General features: G+C 34.1%; 2 protein-coding genes and 1 long non-coding RNA gene across 5 annotated transcripts; all 3 read right to left on the bottom strand.

Moving 5' to 3' along the window:
- Positions 1-1,799: 1,799 nt before the first annotated feature.
- Positions 1,800-7,176, bottom strand: MS1 (RING/FYVE/PHD zinc finger superfamily protein). Of its 2 annotated transcripts, XM_083067573.1 has the most exons (4): positions 5,414-7,176; positions 4,476-4,761; positions 3,104-3,340; positions 1,800-2,962 (listed from the first exon to the last, which is right to left on the bottom strand). In XM_083067573.1, exons 1-4 carry the CDS (start codon positions 5,706-5,708, stop codon positions 1,966-1,968), a joined length of 1,815 nt encoding a protein of 604 aa, XP_082923699.1. In that variant the 5' UTR covers positions 5,709-7,176; the 3' UTR covers positions 1,800-1,965. The 2 variants fall into 2 exon arrangements, with proteins under 2 accessions (XP_082923699.1, XP_020207807.1); XM_020352218.3 differs by having other exon boundaries at positions 1,800-3,340.
- A 130-nt stretch (positions 7,177-7,306) lies between these two features.
- Positions 7,307-15,699, bottom strand: LOC109792790 (GDA1/CD39 nucleoside phosphatase family protein). Of its 2 annotated transcripts, XM_083067575.1 has the most exons (9): positions 14,931-15,699; positions 13,678-13,790; positions 13,370-13,477; positions 12,679-12,733; positions 11,656-11,847; positions 11,453-11,550; positions 11,029-11,225; positions 7,992-8,110; positions 7,307-7,918 (listed from the first exon to the last, which is right to left on the bottom strand). In XM_083067575.1, the coding sequence occupies exons 1-9, from the start codon at positions 15,496-15,498 to the stop codon at positions 7,899-7,901; spliced, it is 1,470 nt and encodes a 489-aa protein (XP_082923701.1). In that variant the 5' UTR covers positions 15,499-15,699; the 3' UTR covers positions 7,307-7,898. The 2 variants fall into 2 exon arrangements, with proteins under 2 accessions (XP_082923701.1, XP_082923700.1); XM_083067574.1 differs by having other exon boundaries at positions 7,307-8,110; positions 14,931-15,697.
- Positions 15,700-16,276: 577 nt separating this feature from the next.
- On the bottom strand, positions 16,277-22,623 carry LOC109792791 (uncharacterized). The gene is made up of 9 exons (XR_003803450.2): positions 22,110-22,623; positions 20,635-21,538; positions 20,205-20,267; positions 19,691-20,014; positions 19,364-19,417; positions 18,771-18,839; positions 18,229-18,390; positions 16,938-17,058; positions 16,277-16,493 (listed from the first exon to the last, which is right to left on the bottom strand). It is a non-coding gene; the product is annotated as an uncharacterized LOC109792791 (long non-coding RNA).
- Between the last annotated feature and the right edge of the window lie 1,920 nt (positions 22,624-24,543).

Genomic DNA, 24,543 nt, shown 5'->3' on the forward strand with positions numbered 1-24,543 from the left:
TAAAAATAAAATAAAATGTAGCAGCTTCATGAAAAATAAGAAGATTATTTGAGTTTAATAAATATATATTATCAATATAATTTCTTTTACATTGTTATTCATAAAAAAAAAAAAAAAAACTCTCACGTGATTTAATTGATAATACTACGTATTATAAAAACCAACAAATTTATCACACACAAAAATTTATAATCAGAAGTCAATATAAAAAAATTATACATTGTAGAGTGTATATATTATTTATTTTCCAATTTTCTAACTTTATGTCCATGACTTTTATAAGTTTCCTTCACCATGTTTTATTTCTCATCTAACTTTTTCTCCCTTTATTTTTATGCCCACACTTCTCAGTGATATATAGAGTTGTAGGTGATGGGTAGGTAGTACGATCCAAAATGGATGATAAAGTCAAAATTTTGTTTTGGAAACCTTCTTTCACTATTAATAAGGCAAATTTAAAACAGTAGGCACCCAACAACCCAAGTTCAAAAATGGTTGCTTATGAATTCCACCATAGCATTAAAAAAAGCCAACCAAGGCATGAAGAATATTTCATTATCTTTTTATTCTTTTTCTTTTGTTCATTTCAGTTGAAGGAGACAATAATTGCTTTCTATTTTGTTGCCACTTGTCTCTCTCGAGATTTCTTCATTTAAAATATTAATGATACAGTTAAAATTTTGTGATGAAGAATGGGGCCTGTATGATCATGAAAACCACCCTAATTAATGTGAGTGTATGAGCTAATAGCATTTGGTTCTGAAGATTACACTAGTGATGCATCAACTAGTTTTATGTGGATCCTTTAAGACACGTGCACTTGTTAAGTTGAAGCCTTAACAACAAAAATTAGATCATGGGTGCATATGAGAGGTGGGTCAAGGTCAAGGGTATATCTGACATTGCCATATATAACAATCATAATAATAATTAATAGCAACCATTATATATGTTTCCTTGTTTTTCAGAATATCCATAATCATGCATGATTAAACTTGTGCATAAAATAAAAAGATGTGGGAAGATAAGGAATCTCTTTGTCTGCTACTGGTTCAGATTTGCAACCTTTTCCATTGTCCCATTGATTAGTTCAACTCTACAATTTACTGTAGTAATACATTCTTAGATAATATGTATTCAGTTTATTGTTCCATTGATACAAGTTATTTGTAGTGAAAATAGTGACATATATTTGATGTAAAATTACTCTGGTAATTTATTATGTACTGACTGATTGTTTTCTTTTCATCAAGATCTATTTTTATTAGCATTACCCATTGTTGATGTTTTTTTTCTGCCTAGCAATTTTTATTATTGGGTCTAATAGTCATTATTTTGGCCCAATAAAATAAAATAAATAGCCTTTATTGATTGATGTCATCATAATGTTATTATGTTAGAGTGCTTGACTGAAAAGTGAAACATTGGTGAAGCCCATGAGCCCAAGTACCAGCCTTGGTGACTTGCTCAAAAACTTCAATCCAAATGCAATGTATTTTGGGTGTGACCCATTTCATTTTCCACTTTGTGAAGGTAAACAATCCATGATATTTTGGCTTTGGAAATACATCTTTCATTGACAAATGAAAATGGTAACCCATCACTAAATTATGATAAAGACTCAATAAATGAAATATGTAACCTATAAAATTTGTGATTTCTAATACATTTGGGTCAATAATAAAGAGTGTTTGACAAAATATTGTTAACATTTCTCAAAAATAAAAAAGAAATAAGATAGAAGTAGGAATGTACAACAATAAAAGAATTTTTCTTTTTAAATATGATCGTGCGTAAACTGAAATAGAAAGAAATAATTTTATAAGCAAGGATTAAATTTACACAAAATCAATGTAACTAAAAAAATAATTCATACTTGTTCAACCTTAAAGGCATCCTTGAAACTATGAAAGACATGTTTCAATCCCAGAAGAAAGAACATGTGAATGATCAACCATTAAACATTTATGGCAATGAAGGGAACATAACAATTTCTTGTTCACACTTTATACACAAAAAAATATGGGGAATTTCTTCATCATTTGGAATTCGAACACATCTAGTGTGCTGCCAAATTTCACAAATATCACAAGAGACCATCCTTTCACCATCATCATCTATAGTTCCACAAATGCATTCCACAGTACCATTGTTTGGATCACTTTCACATATTTGCTCAATCATGTTTATTCCAATGCCACCATCCCAACCCTCAAGCACCACTTTTCCACCCACTTCAATTAGCCCAAAAACCATTTGTACCCCATTGTTGGCATTCAAGTTCCCAATTGATTCCACCACAAAATTCCTTAACCCCCAATAGATTTCTCTGAAGTTCCTCTCAACTTCTAGCCTCAAGTCATTGATAGTAGCATTGTTCTTCAGTGTGATACATTCATGGGGTGGCATAATGGCCTTGTTTAGGTACTCATTACCCCTCAACAAAATTGTACAATAAAGGGTGAGTTTTCCTTCCGAGCCTAATTCAAATTGGTAAGGAACATCTCCAAAGTAATCCTTAATGAAAAACTTGGCATCAAGAATTATCCTAGCAGCCAATGATATAGCTGAGAGAAATTCTGACCCCATCATTGGTTTTGGTTCTGTGAGAATATACTTGTACAAAAAAATCATGTCCTTCATTAGTTGAGCTCTTGTGATCTTGTACTTGTCCTTGACTTTGTTACTCATGACCAAGCCTTCATTGCAAGGGTACACATTAGAAATATCTTCTAAGCAATATTCCAAGACTTTTGTGACAGGGTTCAAGCTTCGACGAACCAAATAGTTTCCTACAACATGGTTTCCTAGTGACTTCAAGACAAAATCTAGCAAACCCGTGTCACCAATGTATGCACGAGCAGTGTCTCTAACTTGTTGCCTTGAAACCCATCTAAATTCGGTTCTTTTGAGTGCCTCAACAATGACTCGTGTTGCCATCTCAATTCTTTTAGGGGACCATCTACAATTAGTTTCAAGCAATAAGGAACTTGTGTTATAGGAACCAATGCATGTTTCACGAGGAAGGCGAGATTTGAGGTCTAACATGTAATGAAATAGGTCACCAAGGGTCACTAGGGACTGATCTGAAAGGGTTTGGTACCTTGAGAAGATGATGGGGATGTCATGGTTGGAATTGCCAATGTGATGTATGATCAAGCATAATGGCATGCTTCTTATTGCCTCTATGGCCTTGTGGTACATGGATTGAGTCACACCAAAGCACCCTCGACCAAATTTGTAACCCCAACGACCGAACCATGGCTCATTGTATGCTATTCCATTCACAAGTCTTAGTTCCATTCCTCTCTTTTGTGAAATATCATTCAAACTCACTTTCCTATCATGTAAAGTACAAATTCATTAGTCTCACTAAATTAAATCTTTGCATGTCACTTTTTTTTACACAAGTGTTTATATTATTTTTGTTCAAAAAGTATCGATTCATTTGGTCTTTATGATATAAAAAGTAACACTCATTTGACATATTTTCTTTACCATTCATATTATTACACCCTAGTCACTTGGCAAATACATAACTAGCATACCAATGTTTTTCCTTCATTTATTTTTCTTGGAAGAAAGGAACAAAGAACATAAAACAGTTACAATAAAATACAAATGTGAAATTATAGAATCCAATAAAAAAAACAGTATTAAATATAGATTGTAACACTTTCTTTTAATATAAAGATAGATCGTAAAAAGTGAAAGTTATGATCAATCTTGATAAAATGAGAATTTGGTAAAAAGAATAAGACTTGATCTTGAAAATTATAACTAATTACAATTTACTAAAAATTATAAAATTATAAACAATTTATTAGAAACAAACAAGACTCGTTCATTTCATATAATACATTTTAGTTAAAAATATTTATGAAATGTTACTAATATTTTTTTTATTTCATATAAATAAACACAAAAATATGTAAAGTAAATGCTACATATTATACACAAATAGAGAACACTATGTGAATTAATAGGATTTGTTTTTGGTAATAAAAGTAGTAAAATAGGAAAATATCATCAATACTATTGAATAGGATGTCAATGACATGTTAAAGTTGACAATGGAGATCCAATTAAAGAATTGTTATACAAATTTAAACTATAAGTAGTTTTAACTAATTATAATTACATAACTAGTCTTTAGTCGTAAAAAAAATCTAGTGATATTAAGAAGAATTATTGGTTTTTCATAGTTAAAATTGTGGTATACTTACACCATAATATCAATATAGGTTTTGTAATTGAACCTTTGAAGTTAATTTATAAAATTATGACCGTCTTAAATTGCCATTTGTGACAATTTTATTTATTATAAAGACCTAGTTACCGAAAAAAATTGTAAAAGATCAAAAGCTTTATTATAAACTTTTGTTTTTTTTAGTTAAAGAACTAATTAAAATTTTTCAACAGTAAATTTGTATTAAAACTTTCACATACAAAGAGAGTGATGGAAGTGGATTAACCTTGCTTGCAATCCGTAGCACAAACGGTTCCAAAACTCCATGATCTGGTTCCCAGCCAAATTCGAACCCATTTCCAATCCATTGACACATAGCAAATGCCCGAATCCATTAGAGTGAAAAACACCATGCAGCATATGACCCTGTAATTCAATTAATTTTGACTTACCATTATTAATTGTAGCAATTGCATCACAGCATCCTTCACAGCTCCTGCAGGTTGCCAGTGCCTCCTTTGAGGGCAACACGAAGTGGTACTTCTTATTGCAAATGAAATGGTTGCCCCAGCCTGTGCTAAATTCAAATCCAACAAAAATTGAAGTAATTAAGATGATACATTTATGTAAATAAACATATCAATAAGTTACACATATCATCATGTAACTAGTTTCTAACCATGAATGAATGCTATTAAGGAAAAAGTTGGTACACATTCTCTTATAGTACTTTTTTCTAACACATTCTTTGAATTTTGTTTACTAAAATTTACTTCTAATTTGATAAGTTTTACAAGAATTCCAGTCAATAATAAATAGAGTTTTGTATGTACTCTTTATTATTAATGGAAATTTATCAAAAATACATAATCATGAAATATTTATTAAATCGAAATTAAGACTTTTTTTTTTTAGTTTTCGGCCAATAGATATTAGTATCTTCAAAGGAAGAAAAAAAATATTTATTATCAATGTAATATAATTTTACGATGTCATTTGATCACAATTATCATTTACAATAAATTTGTTAACTTTTACGAATTTACTTTAAAAATTATATCAATGATAATTTTTTACTGGTCAATAATGTAAAATTCTTTATAGTATTTGGCCATTAAATCTTCAAACTAAAAGAATATATCATAAATGTGTTATCAATAATTAATTTTTAGCATTCTTCATGCTATTAATTACAATACAAAACCATATATTTATTAACATTACCAATGTATTGACAATGCTTGCAATGACGATTGAGTGCTGCTTCTATTGGCTCTTCAATCACAAACAATAAGATATGCAAAGGTGGGTGGTGATGAACTTCAAGTTGAAAAGACCACATTGGCATTCCCATGCTTAAATTACTCTCCAAATTCGCATACTCAAGTAATGCATTAACGTTCTCACGAAATGGCCCCGTAAACATAACGGGGTATCCAGGTTCACCAAAGTTTTTGAACCTAAAAACCCTCCCACACCTCTTCCTCTTTTTGTTCCCAATTACGTCAACATTCAACATGGCCTATGCTTTTGTGAAGCTAACAATAGTGGGAAAATTAAGGATGTTGTTTCTAGAATTTCAAGCATGTTGGAACCAAGGAAACTCTTATATATACACGTTGCACTCACACTCACACACATGGTGCCTTGAAATAATATTGGACGTGGTAATAAAGTGTTGCACTGAGTTATGTAGCTTCTATTTGCATGATCTGATTCAAAAATGGGTTTCTTTGAAAATTTATCGCACTAACCTACGAAATGGTTGGTGTTTTGTAGTAAACTATAGGTACCATGCAATTATAGCCTCTTCGTTTCCTACAAATTCTATGATCAAATTGGAGTAGTTGATTCCTATCTTGTAGGCCTAAAGGCAAATGCAACATTTCTTGTCTAACTACCGTAAGGAACATAGTTTGTTAAATCGAACTTGCGTTTCATGCATAAGTGCTTACTTTGATAGCATTGATATTATATAAGTGGTCAATTGTTATTCGGTGTTGCAAAAGTGTAATTTCCTCAAGCCCGTTTGGTACTTATTTTTAATTTTTGTCCCATACGTCATGTTAATGTGTGTTACTATTTCTTCAATTACTTAACAGACTTTTTTTAAGAATAAGGAACATAATAAAACTTGTTTATGACATTAGGAAAGACTAGGTACCACAAGATTTACAATGAAACGGAGAAGAAATTTTAAGCTGGACTAGGTCCACTGCCACGTGTGCCAGTGCTACTCTAAAGTCTCGAGCAATATAGGACTACATATTGACACTAAGCATTTACAAAAATAGAAGAAAGAAAACACAAAAACTTCATGCTGTGTATGTTAGCATCCTCACTAAAGGTGTTTAATAATCATACAGTAGATTTGGTCAATCTTAAAATTCTGGATGCTTAGATGTATAGGTATTTTGTATGCTTAGATACGTCCATTTTTTAGTGTCCTATGAGGCTAACAGTACGGATGCCTAGATACCTGTGAAACTTTTTTTTAAAAAAAAAAACTGGAATATTTAAATTTGAATTAATAAAAATATAACCTCATTTTTGTTTGTGTAACTAGTGTAGGACCATACTGAATTTATAGACCTTGCAAGTTGTAAATTCTTAATACAACATATAGAACAACAGCAATATAGGACTTGTTGATAACAAGCCTATGATGTACTGTTTACGGTTAGAACAATGAAGGGTGAAGCATATTATGGAGAATGCCCCCTTAAAAATTAGATGTTAGAGCAAAAGGACAATTGCATTTTGTCAGTTAAACTTCAGCAAAGCTCCAATCAACCAAAATGAACCATTAATTAATCAACAATTCTATTGATAACAAACAGGATCAACTATTTTCTAATGCTATTCGAATGGCGTCGATCTCATGTGGTTGAGATCCCATTTTAAATCGGATTGGTTTTGTTTCACATGGTTACTTTTTCGAATTTTTTGTGAACCATTTTTTTGATTTTCGGCCAATCGTAGGGTATATCATGACGCGTATCTCGTTATACGAAACATATTTGTTGCTTACAGCACAAACTAATGAGAAAATATCTTACCTAATCTAATTATTAAACTTCGAAGTTAAGTCCAGAAAATCATGAACAATGACAACCATTAACCACACTAATTCGCTTTAATTGTCCTTAATTTATATCCAAAATAAGAGTTCCAAACTCGGCAGTCATTCTGCAAATCTAACTTCCGAGTATGATATGAAGAAAACTTTCTTTGTATGTAGCAATTGGAAAACATCAATACAGAATTTTTTTTACGCAGTGTTTGGTACAAAGGCGACATAACAAGGTGTCTTCTGTTGGATGCAGCATCCAGTTCCCCCTCGCAATTCCTAAGCTGACCTGCTCCACTTCTTGCCTTACTGTTATCTATATCCAGTAAAGCGAGTGGCATAACATTCAATTTCTTGATTCCACTAACACAAAGAAACGTGCTACTCTACACTAGTTCCTCAGCAAGCGCAACTCCACATACTGCATCCAAAATCCAATGATTTACAATTTGAGACCTCGCTGGCATGGCCTTCAATAGTATGAAGTGGCCATCAAGTTAGAAAGGATAAAACTTTTCATCATTATCACAATGGTGCCTCCACGTATGGAAACCAAGAACCACAATCTTCTCTACTTCAAGCATTATCTACCAACACGCGTGATTATATATCGTCCTTTTTCTAGATCATAAATTGTCTTCAACTGAGGTTTCCTCCACCTAGATATAGACCATGCCGTTAACAACATCATAAAAATTCCAATAATTGAGAGGAGAGTAGGTGATTCATCACTGTAAATGGTGGAAATCCAGTTATGGTTCTGTATATCGGCATCAGCTGTTGTTTGCAGAATAAAAGCTCCTAAAGCCCAATCAAGCGGAATACTTCCCACCTGATTAGCAACCTTGATCCTGGCCAACAGCAATTCCAGTCAGTAAGATTCAGCCAAAAACACAGAAATGCATTGACATGAAGAAACATTAAGTTATAAAACATATATGCAATTCCAACTCGAAATGGACAAGAGCAACCGCAAGCACACAAACATGAATGAAAAGACAGTTACCAATTGAACCCAGGAAAATAGAGGCACCCAAATTGAAAAATGCCATCAGAGCAGATCTATCCCTCTTGGAGAAACAGTGATTTCTATTTCAATATACATATAACCATGGGTGCATCTGATGACAGCAGAGGAGATCTAATTGTAACGGAGTTATGAGGTGTCAAATGTGGCAACATACACCCAATAGAATCATAGAACACAACATTGAAGAATTTTGGGCAAATTACACTTGCTACCAAGGTAGTCAAAATCACAACCATACTCATGAGATCACACAATTCTTCAACTTATGTGATGCTCAATAATATTGATCATATCCAAAACAAGATCTAGGTAGTTTGTGTGGGATCATCATGTTTAGGCATGGGATTGGTGGAATAGGACATACCCATCATGCATTGGTGATGTCATTTTTCCCAAAAAAACAAAAAAAAAAACCAAAAGCCCACCGGACTTGGAGCCCTATTTTGCTTTCATCCATTTTGACATGATCTCTGTTTTGTGATTCAATCTGTGGCTTTTGTTCATTTTTAATCCACAACAGGGAGAGGGGGTTGTTCATATTGACGACCAGTTCATCAATTTCTGGGTGGTTGGTTCAAACTTGTTTGCAGCTGCAGTCAGTTGAGCTCTTATCTCCTTCAAACTTAGTTGTGGCTGGCAGTTGGTGTTATGCCTTGCTGGTTGTTTCCACATTTAGTCAAATACTCATTTCTCCTTTTAGTTGCTTGCAGGTTTGGTGGTGGTGGTTCCCTCAAATTACATTTTGCCAGGTGTGGCTTAAAAGCAGACGGTATGTAGTAAAAATTGATTTTGTTTCCCTTCTCTTGGGTAGTTAAACCTTATTAGTTGTGGCTTTTTTATGCATTTCTAATTGAAGATTGACTAAATGTTGGCTGTAGTTTTAAGGTCACTTTGCTTCTTTGTTATTTTATGTATGTGTGTGTGTATATATATATATATATGTATGAGGAGGGATCTGTCTACTCCAGGAGTAACTCTACCTAGGCTTACTCCGTTCAATAACTCATGTTTTACATCAAATTTCAGCGATCCAACCGTTGAATTTAAAGTTCTTAATGCATAAATCAAATCTGCAAATTGTTAAAAAATTTGAAAACCATTTGATACTTCGTTTCATTAATTCAAATCAATATATAAAATGATTTTATGATTATCCGTCGATTTGAATTAATGAAATGAAGTATCAAATGGTTTTCAAATTTTTTAAAAATTTGCAGATTTGATCTATGCATTAAGAACCTTAAATTCAACGGTTCGATCGTTGAAATTTGATGTAGAACATGGGTTATTGAACAGAGTAAGTCTAGGTAGACTTACTCCTAGAGTAAACGGATCTCTCCTCTATCTATCTATATATATATATATATATAATATTTTTGAATATAATTGTGCATTTCAAGTAGGATATAATGATCAATGTTACAATAGTGTTGTGTTTCTCTTCCAATCTGACTTAGGACCTCAATTTTGACAATCTTGCTCACTTCCCAAGTTTCAAAAATATAACACAATACCCTCTTTGTTCACAAACGTACTCTGCATTTTAATGTAGATGACATGAAGTGACTAAACTACCCTTTCTGTCCTTAAAATAGGCTTGTTTCCTCATTTCTTATCCTTTCCTTTTTGTTCCACTTCCCTACTCCTTACCCATCCTATAACCTTTTCCCTTGCTGCCCCAGAGTTAAACCACTGAACTATCACAATTCACAAGTCACCAAACTATGAAGCTTCCATCCATCTAGCCTACAGGCCTACACACAACCTGAACACCGACTCTTCCCTGTTCAACCACCAAAACAGCATATAAACACCAATTTAACCAGCAGAGCACCATCCTTCTCTGTAAACAACCAAGCCTCGACCAAAATTATTAATTTGTCCACTCTAAAAGTACCCAAACACCATAATCTGAAAATCATTACTGGACTCAATCCCCTTGTACAATAACATTCATTGAGCCAAGCCCAAAATAACTCCAACTTCCATCAAGCCAATAAGCCCCTCATTATGGTCTTCAACTAGGATTAAGAAGTGAGAGATGGTGGCTGTGCCCACAGCATTGGCTACTAGCATTTGACGCTAATAAATCACCTAGCCCCTGAATTGAAAAGTCATCCTCCACCCAACAAAGAACCCATTTGGTCAATCACCAACCTCAATCCAGCCCTGATCCACTTGCATTGCAATCCATGGAAAGAAACCAGTAAATCTTGAGCTCCAGTTTCAAAAGAAAAAGGGAAGGTGCCCCATCACTCTCCCTTCCAGACAGACCACACAACTACCCTGAATTTCTCTTCCCTGCAAACCAGGCTTAGCACACCAGCAATTGCCTTGAACCCATTCTACAGCTTTCCATGGGCTTGTTGAATCGCCTTTTATACCTTTTTATCATTTTCCCCATGGTTGGGTTTTGATGGGGAGGAGAGAGTAGGAAGAGGTTTTCATTGGAAATTCAAGAAAGAAAGTGGTCTCTAGGGCTTTTCCTCATACTTGAAAAATAAGGGTAGTTAAATTGGGAAATTTAAATTTTAAAATATTTTACAAATGGAAGCTAATATAATTCACATCAAGGGAGACCAGTATATGGCTACAAACAAGAAGGGCATTTTGGTTTCACTTAACCAAATTGCAGAAAATTAATGGGATTTGCTATGAATGGGACTAAATGTTCAATGCCAATGATATTATCAACCTTTATATATTCAAATACCTAAAAAGAAAAACAAGCAGGAATACCTCTCATCATCCAAAGCAATTCCAAGACTGTCATGAAGCAGAGAAACAATGTATGCTGAAGAGAAGCAATACCGAAGTAAATCTTCCTCATCATGGGATACATATTTTCCCTTCATCCTTAACCAATCCTCTCCACAGAATTGTTGCCCAGCCTTTATCAAATTGGACAGATAGGACCTAGGCCCCAATCCAAAAAACTAATGCAAACAAAGAATAAAAAATCAGCGTGATAATGATGTTTCAATCAATAATCAAAATAAGAAAACTAGAACTGAGCATGCTGCATGCAGCTATTCGAGAAATAATAGAATTACAGTAAATTATTCTTAGCTCCATTCTCTAATGCATCCCTTTAAGACACCAAAAAAAATGCACAATTATAGAGACCACAATAAAAGAAACATGTATTAAGCATAAAAAGAACCTTTGATGTGTAAAAGAAATTTTCTGTGGCCAAAAATTTCCCCTGAAGCTTTGGTATGAAAGTTGATCCTATGTCACAATGCTGATAGGAACATGATTCTGCATAAATAAAAAATGAAATAACCAACATTAATACAAAAACAACAGTGAATAAAATCTCATTTCAAAGAGAATCTAACAATTCAAAATTGTAATAAATATGACCTTTCCCTTTTTGTAGCATTTTAAGTGCTACAGATCTGCACTCTGAAAAGTTTCCCCTTGTTTGAACAGTGGATTGATATTGTTTTTTTGCACTCTCTGAGCTAGGAGGAAACTTCCATGACTCAACATTATAAGAGTATCCTGCAGGAGTACAAGGATCAATCCGCAACCCTTCTTGAAGAGATTGAGAAGCTGCACTGAGGAGAGTAAAGAATCAATACAAAACCATTTTACCATCTGAAGAGATTATGCAATTCTGCTCTATGCCTGAAAATAGTTGTTACACCAGAGAAAAAGGAGGCAGGCTGCCAAATCCAAGTGAAACATTTGAAAACTAAAAAAAGGAAAAAAATCCATGGCACATAGCACATCTAAAGGAGTATAAAAATATAGCCAGTTAGCCACCAAATAGCTCTTTTTTCTATAAAGATCATAACATTTTAACATGCAAATAAAAAATAAAAAATTGCTGTGTTCAACAATGATAAAGCAAGTAATTCATATATGAGATTTGAATTGCAAAAACATGGTGATGAGAAAATATGCAGGCATGAACATAGAATTGGTGGAAGTGGAACATCATTGCATTAAAATTTAAAATAGAGTTCTACAAAAGTAAATAACATTTTTCACCCCTAAAAACTTTGAAAAATGCACTTCATTTGAATAAGAAAGAAGAATCAAGTTGGATGACCAAATATTTTAACTGGGATGAACTTGATCATTAACTTAAACTAATATCAGTTGTACAGAAAAACAGAGATATTGTAAATAATTTAAAGATCAAACCAGCAGCACAGAACATGTTTCTGAAAGATGTTTATAGCATGTATAATACTGTTATTTTTTTAATTATTAAAGAAAATGATACTGTTAGTATAAATGCCTTGGAAGAATTTCATGCTTCAAAACTGTAAAGATCACTGCCAACCATCATACTGTATGGTAATGAAGTTCAAAGATATCATTAATCAAGTCAAGAATATAAAGAAATCAGTACACCAATCCAGCACATTTAATTACCTAAGTTAAATTCTCCTGATACAAGTGCTTCTTTCCATGAATCATGAGCAGCATTCTGCAAAATGAATAGCAACAAGGAAGCCAGAAACACTGGTATCATTCTAAGTGTATAGAACACATGATCAGCCATGTTACTTGCAAAGAAAATCACATTGAATTAAAAGGGAACAGTCAAAAGGGCAGGAAATTAAAGAAATAAAATGGTGATCACTCACTATCCCCACTAAAAAATTGACAGCACCGAGACAAATATATCATTTGTTATAATTTTTTTATTAATTTAAAGTTTTGGTCCCTATAAACCCTTTTTAATTTGGTCCATACATAAAAAAATGTTAATAATCAGTCCCTATTATTATAACACTTGGAAAATCTCTGACTTTTCAGACATTTGTGCTACATGGCATTCAAGTGATTAAAACACTAGACAAAGCAAGAATTTTCAAGGGGGGGGGTGGTAGAAAACTGATTCAACAAGGTCTTCCCATGTAGGGGACTGAAATGTAGGTATTTTTTGTGAAGGGACCAAATTGAATGTCAAACTCAAGCATAGGTGCCAAAATTTGAACTTCACATTTTTTTTCAGTTTAACATCATTTGTGAATTGTGATTTACAATGCAGAACTTTGATAGATTATAGATACACACATGTTATCAAGCCAAGAACACAGCAGAGAGAGATAACAATCACCAGGCCAAAATGAAGAAAGCTGTGGCTGTAAAGGTTGTAAGTTGTATTCCCAAATTTAACAGTTCGTGAGAATGAAGGCAGCATTGCTTCTCTTGATACAAAGGTCACCTAAAATAAGGTAGAAATCCATTTGTCATGTTTCCCAACAGTATGAACCAAGGCAGAAAGGCGGACCTTTCTAAAACACTAGCTGTAAAACTCACTAATCAATTGCAGTCAAATCATAGACAACTTTACGTTATAAATAATTCGGATTCAACAAAATAACATTTTAGAACATCAAGTAATCAGAAAACATGAAGTTGTACCTGAGCAGAAGCACCACCAAGTTCAATAATCCCAGTTGTATCCAAAGGATCACCTCCAAGAGTGCCAAGTGCATAATTAGCAACAACCCAAGCATACACTCCTTCATCAGAACCTTTACATCCACAACAATAGCATAATAAGCAATGAAGCCAACAAAAATATCCTGACATTGTGGTGGTTCTAAAAATAACAAAGTATTACACAATTAAGGAGATGGAGAAAAACAAAAGAAACATCAGATTTACATCGTGATTTTGCTGACAACAAGAACTTAGGCATGATTGCCAGCCCAACTGTGCTTGGAAAAAAAAAAAAAAAAAAGCAAAAGCAAAAGAGTGAAAGAGATGACGTGACAATTGGGCTCACTACATTGTAAATCCTTGAGACATCTAAAGCATGACCTTTCACCACTCAATTTTATGCAAATAATTTTCCTTTAATATTTTAATAAAAAAAATACTACTGTATCAAGATTCTCCATCTTAGTCTTCCACATTCTTCCCTCTAAAAAATATGACTTCATCCTGCTTCTATCTTCACAACCAACATCATTGATAACTCTCAGATTCCATAATGAACGCAAAGGGAAGTTCATCATAAAGCTACAACATCATAACAAAAACCAAGCTAATACTGTCAGAACCTCAATAAAACCCCTAAATTCCCCTAACTTGCATGCCCAATGCCCATCACTTGCAACTAATCCATGTGGTTGCAGTTAAAGAGCTTAAAAAATGCACACACAAAAACAGCACAAGAACCTTTCCCCCTCAAGTCATCAAACCCCGCCCTCACGGACACCAACAAAACAGTCATTCCCTCAACAAAGATCCCACACGCAAAGTTCCATCAACATCCCACTCAATCACCCATCATTCCAATTAAATTAACAACAAACACCAATTGAACTCCAGACAAAAACATCACAGTCTACCCTTTTACTCTATTCAGAGTAAAACCTCTGTCAGCCAAGTAAAAACCTTCTCGACAGGAGAAACAATTCGCACTCCCCATTTCCTCACAATCAATCACAACAATTTCTTCTCTCCATTCCCCAATGCCAACAATTTCACAAACAACAACAACAACAACAACAAAAAACACACAGAGTCATTCCCAACACTTCCTGCACAAATCCCATTCGTTATCCAGGTCCTCACCAGCCACACTAAAAACAAGCCCCCGATCCATTAAAAAAAAAAAAAAAACCTGCAAAACACACACACACACACAAACAGAGCTGAAGCAAAACCTGTGATAACCGAAGCCCACTCGTCCCTAAACTTGAACCCAGAGGAACGCAGCACCTTCCTACACGACTCCAGAATCCTCTCCTGCACCTCCGCGTCGAGCATCCTCAGCCCCGCCGTGGCCATCAAGCGAATCTCCGTCTCCCCCCAACTCGCCCTCGGGATCCGCCTCTTCCCGAACTCCACCAGCTCCGCCACCGACCCGCCGGCGCCACCAGGATCCTCCGCGAACGCCGACAGCCCGGGGTTGACCCGCATCGACGCCAGCCCCTCCTCCCCGAACTCCAGCTCCCGGTCCGACCGGTACTTGAACACGTGGACGCGCGTGCCCGTGCTCCCGCCGTCGACGATTATCCGGTAGCGGAAAGCGGCGCGGAGCGAGGAGGAGGAGAACGCGTAGTAGGAGAGAATGAGAAGAAGGGAGAGAGCGAGGGGGAGGAAGATGAGGAGAGAGCGCGAAGAAGAGGGCTTAGGGTTCCGGGCGAAGAGGTTGGTGGAGCGGATTTTGATCGGATCCATTTGGCTGTTGTTGTTGCGATTGACGCGAGTGCGGGCGTTGGATCGGCGCATCAACGGCGTAGGAATGAGGGGAGGCGGTGGTATGTCATCGCCGGAAGGGTGGCGGCGGCGGCGATGTTCTCTCTCTAGCGAGAATATAGAGAGAGGAATGCGATTGTGGCAAAGGTTGAATGGTTGAGTGGTGTCAAAATTGTTTCAACCACCATCACCACCACATTCGGTTCGGGTTACGACTCGCTTTCACCCAATCTATCTTTCCTTTTTTGGGGGAATAATTTCCACATTAATTACCTTCCATCCTTTCTCTATTAAATAAATATTCTATTTTTATTCATATATATATAGCTTTTACAATCTTAAACACTTTATTTTTTATTCTATATGATAATAAATAATAAAAACTAAAAATAAAATAATGTATATAAACTAAAATGACATTTTTAATTAACGAATAATTAATTTCATTTTATCATGTGTAATGTACTTGTTAATTATTATATACAACTAAAATTCATAATAAAATATATATATATAAATAAATATTGTTTGAATAAGATGACATTCGTATTTAATATACAGCCGATGATGAATTTGGATATAGAAACTAAGGGAGAGATAAGAAAAAAAATTATAAATATAATAAATTAGTGTTATCCTTGGTGTTTTTTTTTTATTTCTTTTTTCTATTTTAAAATATTAAAACACTTGATCTGATAAAAAAATTAATTAAAACATTTTAACAAAAAAAATATTTTATAGAAAATAATGATATAATATAAAATTGTTTTGATTTCAAATATAGATAACAGTAAAGACAAGATAACACAAGTTAGAAGCAATCCTTTTGTGATTCATATGAGCTAATCAAGGTTTCTACCGAATAAAGCCAATAAAAAGTTTGTCGCGTGTCATGGCCTCATTGGGTGTACATAGATATGTTCATCAAAAAAGTATTACATATGGCAACATAAATTTTCCATATCAGCCTTGTAGGACTCGTTCTGTATACATCCTAGCCCTTTAAAATGCTTACTACCAAATCTCATCTGCACAAGAAAACAAAAAACAAAACGTTGATCTCCCATCAAAGCTTGATATATGGCAGGGAAATGGAAAAGCATTGACTAACTCATGCAAAATCAACAAGGCCTACATTCAGAATGTTCATTCGTAGCAAGAGTTTTACAGTTAATATATAAACAACGTGAGAAATTTAAGAAAAAAAAAGTTTGCTATATGTTTTTTCTTCTTTTTTTTCCAAGAAATTTTAAGGAAAGGAGTTGGTGTCCCAATTCAAAGCAAAGTATTTAGGCTCAAATAGATGGATTACTTACATTTATCACAGTGAGACAAAGGACCTAAACCTACAACCTCTTCAATATAAGACCTTGTCTTGTTCCATTTGACTAATCCCATGAAATTCATGATTAGGGCCAACTCAATATATTAGGTCTAAAACAAATCTTAAAATTAAAAGGGGTAAAATATACCTATATTTTCCAGGCAGTCCTTGCATAGCAGAATAGCGATTCCCTAAACGAGCTTCGTGTCTCAATTGAGTTAGGCGTAATCTTTTCACAGGCATAAATTCCTTTTGAGCTTCCAAGTTTGCTAGTAATATACATAAAAGGTGTCAGATACATATGAATTTGAGACTGATCAATGAATGCATAATTTGTACTTCTATTTAAAATAAAAATATTTTGTTGCCCATATATTAAACTCATCATCATAATATAAAAAATGCATGTGCGATTTGCCAATAAGGACATGAAGACCATCAACTGCATCTGAACCAGCCAACCAGCATCAGCATGGACATCTAATTGCTTCACAAGAATAACATTTATCACATAGATCAACGTGAATTGAAAAAATATATCACAATCTCTTAAGTTCAACCTTCACACTTCACAGAACAAACAATCTCGTAACTGCTGAAAATTCTTATCCTGTTCAAATGGTACCTGACACAACTCTATCATAGGAGCTGTCTTACCTAGTGAAGGAATTTTTTTCTTCTTAACCTTCAAATCTTCAATGCCCTCTTCTATTCCATATGCTCTGCTCTATGCTGGCGTGCAACAACCCTGTGATATTCCTTTAGCTGCCATCGGTTTATATACAACATCCACTCCATATTTGCATCACATTGCTGGAATATTTTGTTAGGTAATCTGATGAATGAAAGTAGATTGTTCTGCCAATGATTCATAGGATCTAGGATATCATTGAAGTTTCTCTGCCAAAATTTGCTCCTGACTTTATATAAGATAAGAACCTTGGAGAACCACACCACAAAATCTAAAACCATTGTAATTAGAGAGTCCAAGGCCTTATAAACCCCACATTAGAATCTCATACCTTATGATTGGATCCTAACATCTCACCACATTCCAGTTAGAGTGCCCATGCAGGCTGGTGCAATACTTGTTTGCAGTTGACAAACTCTGTAAAAAAACTCTGATACCAATTGATAAGAACTTTGGGAGAACCATACCACAAAATCTAACCATTGTAGTCGGAGGGCCCAAGGCCTTATAAACCTCATACCAGAATCCTATACTTTCAGTGCAGGACTCAAGTCTCTTTCTTACCTTGCAGCCTTATAAACCTCATACCAGAATCCTATACTAGTGCAGGACTCAAGTCTCTTACCTTGCAAGTAGATCTTAACACAATACATCCAGCAGTTTTAAGGTGGCGCATGTGAACATGAAAGTAGATCAATATATTTCAGCAATGTAGCACTATTTACCAACTATTGTGAATTGGTCATACCTGTTAACCCAGTCAGGCTTGCCCTCATTGCATGCAATCTCGCACTGGAATAATTTCTTTCACACTCTTTCCTTGACTGTTGCCTCAGTTTTTTAGTCTTCAATGCTCTTAACCGCCTTGCAGTACGTTGATGTTCCTTAAGATTTTCAATATCCCACCTTACTGAAGCAAATTGATGAAGGATCATTTATTGATTGTAGTCTAACAAATATTATTTGTGCTAAATACCCCATAAAATGTCTATCTTACAATCCATATAATAGTTACACTATAGTTAAGAATTAGAAACGTACAGATGTTCATTACCTAGTATTTTACATAAGACAATGACTAGTACAATAAGACTGCCGTACAAATTCTATGGAAGTTAAAGTAAAATAGGAATTGATTATAGCTTACTTTTCTATATTAGGTAAGAACATAGGCCTACCAATTCTTAGCCTAATTTCTATATAATGAAATTCATTTAAAACCAGAATTTTAAGGATTTTTAACTTTTTTTCAATATGACATGTACAATATATAGAAACTATGAAACATACCAATAGATGATTGACTGGCTCCTCTGTAAAAGTTATGTGCAGGTACACCTTCAACAGAAGGATTGGAATCTGGAAGATAAATACAAATAGCATGAAAGTCAATATCAATCACTATATTGAAATATAAAGATGTTTATCATTACAGTAACATAACAATCCTATCAGCATTAGGTTGGGTGTAGTTTTGACATATTCCAAAAGCTACTTCAATCTATTTACCAACTCCAAAATAAAGCTCCTCGAAAAAGTAATAACTAATAAGTGCACATTATATATTAATTTGAAACCAACTTGTGCAGTACAATTTTAAGAAATCGTGCAGTTTATTTTTACCAAAGAACATAAGCTGGCACTTTCATGTATAGATAATCTGTCATTGCTAGTTTAAGAAACTGTCAACTGAAAAAAAAAATCACCATGTGCTTCCATTGAGGAATTCCATGACTGAAGAAAACTATCCATTAACTATAATACATAATATGTAGCATAAACCTATGCCTCCTCTATTGAGTAACAATGACAGAACAAACAGTCAAGTATCAGGAGTAATAGGATGAATATATTAATGATATTTATGAACAGAATAGCCTTACCCCCTTGACAAATATTTTTCTTCACAAATTGCCTTGCAATCACTTTTTCATTATCTATAACAATGATAGCAAGCAGTTAATCACAGGTTGGCAAACAGCACCAATACAAATGTTAAGGAAAACAATCAAAACATGCTTACTCTCAGCTCCAACTCGGTTAATTTGAAGTAAAAATAAGCTCTCCGACTAGTTTTCTCAAGTTTATTCCATAGAAACTAAACTGTTTAAGTACATCTAGTTAATGAATATAAGTATTCAACATATCCAAATAGTGCCAAGTTCAAGAATTACCCATCTCTTCACATTATTAATTTCCTCATTATTCACCTTTAATGCTGTTGTGAGGCAGACTCTCATCTATTTGTGCCTCAGTCCCATCTTTCACTGTTGAATTAAATTTGAACCGAGCTTGATGTTTCATCTGGCTTAGTCGAAGTATTCTACCTTTTGGCTGCTCATCTTTGAGTCTGCTTATCATTTGAGGTGACAAATCATTCTTACTTTTGCAACGAGCTTGATGCTTTATTTGGTTCAGGCGGGTTGTTTTTCCTTGTGAATGTTTGAAGGGGCTTTCCTCAGCCCTCTCTTGGTCCAATACAAGATGTTTACATCTAGCTTGCTTCCGAATTTTGGTTAAGCGGGTTCTGGTAACTACATAACAAAAAACACACCATTGACTACTTACATGAGAAACTGCTGATAATTTATCAAGTAGCTCTTGAGAGCATTCCTGATCTATAAAAGAAGCAACACAGAAACAGCTATCAAATTCTTCTCACAATGGTATTCTAAATATGCACATAAAGGCATGAGAAAATTGAATAAAGGTACCATCACTAACCATCCACATTTATATTGCTAGGACATTTTTGTGGCATTTGATCAACCAGGTCGCTGTGTAAGTCTGAATTGAAGAAAAAGGACACAACATTAGCAAATACTAAAGCATTGTTTGGGGTTGGGTTTTGTAAGCAAAGGAAATAGAGGACAATTTTTTTTTATTTCTAATAAATATTCTCTAATTTAATAATTCTTCATAGTAAAAGAAATATAATGAGATATTAACATAAACTTAATGATCTGATCTTTTATATATATATATATATATATATATATATATAAACATTATATAACTTTCCTAATTTAAAAGGAAAATAATTAAATAAAATAGCCCTCTCCTTCCTTTCCCTCCAAACCCCCACCACTCCCAAACATACCTTAGATGAAGTCAATCATAATGAATTCCAAACTTTTAGATTTACAGTACTCACCTGTATTTTCTTGGTTATTTGAATGCACCCCAGCCACATTATATTCAGATTGTGCTACTATCTCAGCAGATTGTGCAAGAATCAACAGGTCACCAACACACCTCTTAAAAGCCTTTGTCCTAGGTACCTGACTTCCTTGTTGTTGGTCTTCCAAACTAATGTTATCTCTGTGCTTCTCCATCTTTCCAGACATTTCACTATATTGGCTATAGTGATTTTCTAATAATTCCCACTGCAAATGAGGCTGCTGCTCCATCTCTTGAGCAGTCACGTTCAGATCAAAGTTGTCATGAAAATTCTTAAACCACTTTTCTTGTGGACCATGTTTAAGTTGTTCATTTTGAATAATTGTCATCTTCCAATGATTTGATCAGTAACGGAAAACACAGAAGCACTATATCTTGCAATCATGTATTTCTACACCAAACAAGAAAGGCTTCCTAAAGACAAGCAAAAGAAATCCAAAAACAAACAAAGAAAGCTCCATTTGACACTGATTTTTCCAATAACTCACACATATATATCAAACAAAAAGTACACACAGAGATATATCAACAACTACTCGAAAATATATATCAAACAATGAGTATACACACATATATCAAGTGAAAGGTGAGGAAGTCAATCCTGACCATTAATATAAGATTAAATAATCAATGTTAGTTCTTCTAACCTCATAAGCAATACACTCCTTATCTATCTAACACATAAATAAACCCAGTTTTGTTGTTAAGTTGAATCACATAGCGTTCGGCCAAAAGTAAAAAGGTAAAACACCATTCAAGTCCTTTGAAGTGCATGCAGGTGTTACTTTGTGCATGCATTCATAAGCATCTAGCAAGCATGACTCATTGTTTCACTGAACCAGACACCGACTTGGTCAAAGCTCACGTGGGGCCGAACCCTGGTGAATCCAAAGAAAAACAGCATAATGGAACCGAAAATGAGTGCATGCAGTGCACAAAAATAAAATAATAGAACTCCTTCAAGTACTTAAATACTGATATTCTATAAAAGTTTCAATCTTTATAACCACAAGTCAAAGACAAAAGCAAGCAAGCAGCACCCAAAGAAGTTTTTTCATGCAATCAAACTTTTTCCAAAATCCACATGCCACATAGCAAGGTTTTAAAGATCACAACTTTGGCCACAACATATTTTTGGGTCACATTTATCCGCAATTTCCCACTATATCAAGGATTGCATCAAAAACAAAAACCACGACAACAATTTAAAACCTTGCTACACAGTGTCAAAAGTAGCAGTAAGCATAGCACAGTGGATTTTAGCATCAGTTAATCTACTTCCATAACCATAAAATTAGCTTAGTCATGCAAAGCAGTGAAAAAATGCATGTGGGGACCAAATAAAAAAATAAATAAAATGGCAGACATTTGATGAAATGAAAGTGACAGCAGAAAAAATTACAGAAAAACTCAAGGGGATACATAGTTGATAGTTGTAATAGAACTTACACAGTTGCCAGGAAAACAAGGAAGTACAATTTTTGTACTGTGCTCCTTTTTGTCTACTTGAGATAGAAAAATGGACTGAAGTGATGAGACATAGAGACAAGGTGGTAACTGAGAAGAGGACAACAAATAAATATATAAAAATAAAATAAAATAATAAAAAAGGAAACAACCCTAATGGGAGTCTCCGAGGAATCAAAAATCAGAAGTGGGGCAGCTGGCAAGGTTTTAAAGGAATGAACCTTTCTTCATGTTATATGAGATTATGAGTACTATAATGATAGTTAATAATTAATAATTAATATAAAAATAATTAACTAATTTAGTACTGAGAATTTGAAATTTAACGGTTTCGGTTTTGGTTTGGAAACATCCCACAAATCATAACACATTGAATGAAAATATCAATGAGCAAAAAAAAACGTATTTTAACGATTAACATAAGATATATATCTAATAACATGAAAAAAAATGTTAAGAATACACATGCAGTCTTTTGAATTTTTTTTATTGGCTGAAATAGGTTAGAAATAACAAATTTCCGTGGATCTCTTATCTTATATTATGAATAATTATGTCATTTTTAATAAATGTAATATATAATAAAGAGTGTGATAAAACATAGGTGCCAAAAAATATAATGTTCCTTTTTTAAGTATTTTTATTTATGGTGTAATTTTTTTAAATTATAAAAACTATGATGTTTGGTATATTCGAAGAAATTTACTTCGAACTCTTAGTTTGGGAGTTTTTTATTCAAATAATACTATTTTAAAAAATATTTATCCAAATAGTAACCGTGCAAATTTATTTCTTTAACTAGCACTTTTTATTGTTCATGTTCCAGAACGGGCCGTTCTAGATTGAAAAATAACACATGACGAATGGATCAGAACGGGCCGTTATTCAAAAAATGCACATAAAAAGTGGAACCAGAACGGATCGTTCTATTTTGAAACTTGTCGCAATCACACCACATTACATTTAACCTTATTGTAAATCTCTCAGCGAGTCATGCGAGTAAGGGATAGTTCCTGCAGTGTACAAAATAAACTTTGTAGCGGAATACAAACGTTTTTTGCCACCCCACATAGATAAAAGTAGATAAACGGGAATTAATTCTAATTCCCACATGATGAAAAAAAGTAAAATGTCTTGAGAAGAAAATGTTCCTATTTGACCACTATACATTGCTAACATTAGGAAATAGAATAATTTTGATTCTCGAGTAACTGGCTGAGCCGCTAACGTAGCTAAAGTAGTGATAAATCCCGTCAATAAAACAGGTCCTATAGAAAGTCCATCTATTCCTAATCTCCAGTAAAAGTCAAAAAAATGGATCCATTTATAATTTTCTGTCAATTGGATTAATGGATCATCCAATTCGAAATGATAACAAAATGCATAGGCTATTAGAAGGAGATCGATTAAACATATACAAATAGTATACCACTTAATTACCTTATTTCCTTTATGAGGAAATAAGAAAATTAAGGAACCCCCGACTATTGGCAAAACTACAACTATTGTTAACCAAGGAAAATAATTCGTGATAAAAATAAAATATACTTAGACTAGAAAAACCCGCGCTCAAAAAAAAGAATTTCTTTTTTTTGAGCGCGGGCTTTTGCCGGTAAAAAAACGTACTTGTGTGTGGTTCTTTTTGAGACGTATCAATAAGCTAGACCCATGCTTCGCGTTGTTTCATGCCATAAATAAACTCTAACACTTAAGAAATCCGTCGGACAAGTGGATTCACACCTCTTACAACCAACACAATGCTCTGTTCTTGGGGCAGAAGCAATTTGTTTAGCTTTACATCCGTCCCAAGGTATCATTTCTAATACATGCTGCAATCATACCATATTTCATTTAGTCTTATTGTAAATTTCTCAGCGGGTCAAACTTCTCTCAGATGTTGCGTTTCTTCCAACTTTGTGGCCAAATCTAGAACGCAAAAGAACTTTCAAGGGTCGGCCAAAGTCCAGCAGGATTAGAACAGAGATGGACATTAGAGAATAACATAATCGTGTAAAAAATTGTTCCTATTGTCACACTCCTAGTCACGCCACCATTGATCTTTATTGTTGTATTCAATTTTAATAAATTTATTTAGTTATATTTACAATGTTAATATTCAATAAATTTAATCACTTGATGGTAGTCTTTGAGTTTTGGTATTTGATAAGTGAAAATCGAAAAAAAAAGAAAAAAAAAACCTGAATCTGTAGGCCAGAACGGCCCGTTCTGGATTCAGAACGGCCCGTTCTGGTTCTACTTTTTATGTGCATTTTTTGAATCCGGACGGCCCGTTCTGATTCATTCGTCATGTGTTATTTTTTAATCTGTAACGGCTCGTTTTGGAATCAGAACGGCCCGTTCTGGAACATGAACAGTAAATAGTGCTAATCTGAAAAATAAATTTGCACACTTGCTA

The sequence above is a fragment of the Cajanus cajan genome, chromosome 11 (genome assembly GCF_000230855.2).
Source record: "Cajanus cajan strain Asha chromosome 11, NIPB_CcT2T_4, whole genome shotgun sequence".
Classification (NCBI taxonomy): domain Eukaryota; kingdom Viridiplantae; phylum Streptophyta; class Magnoliopsida; order Fabales; family Fabaceae; genus Cajanus; species Cajanus cajan.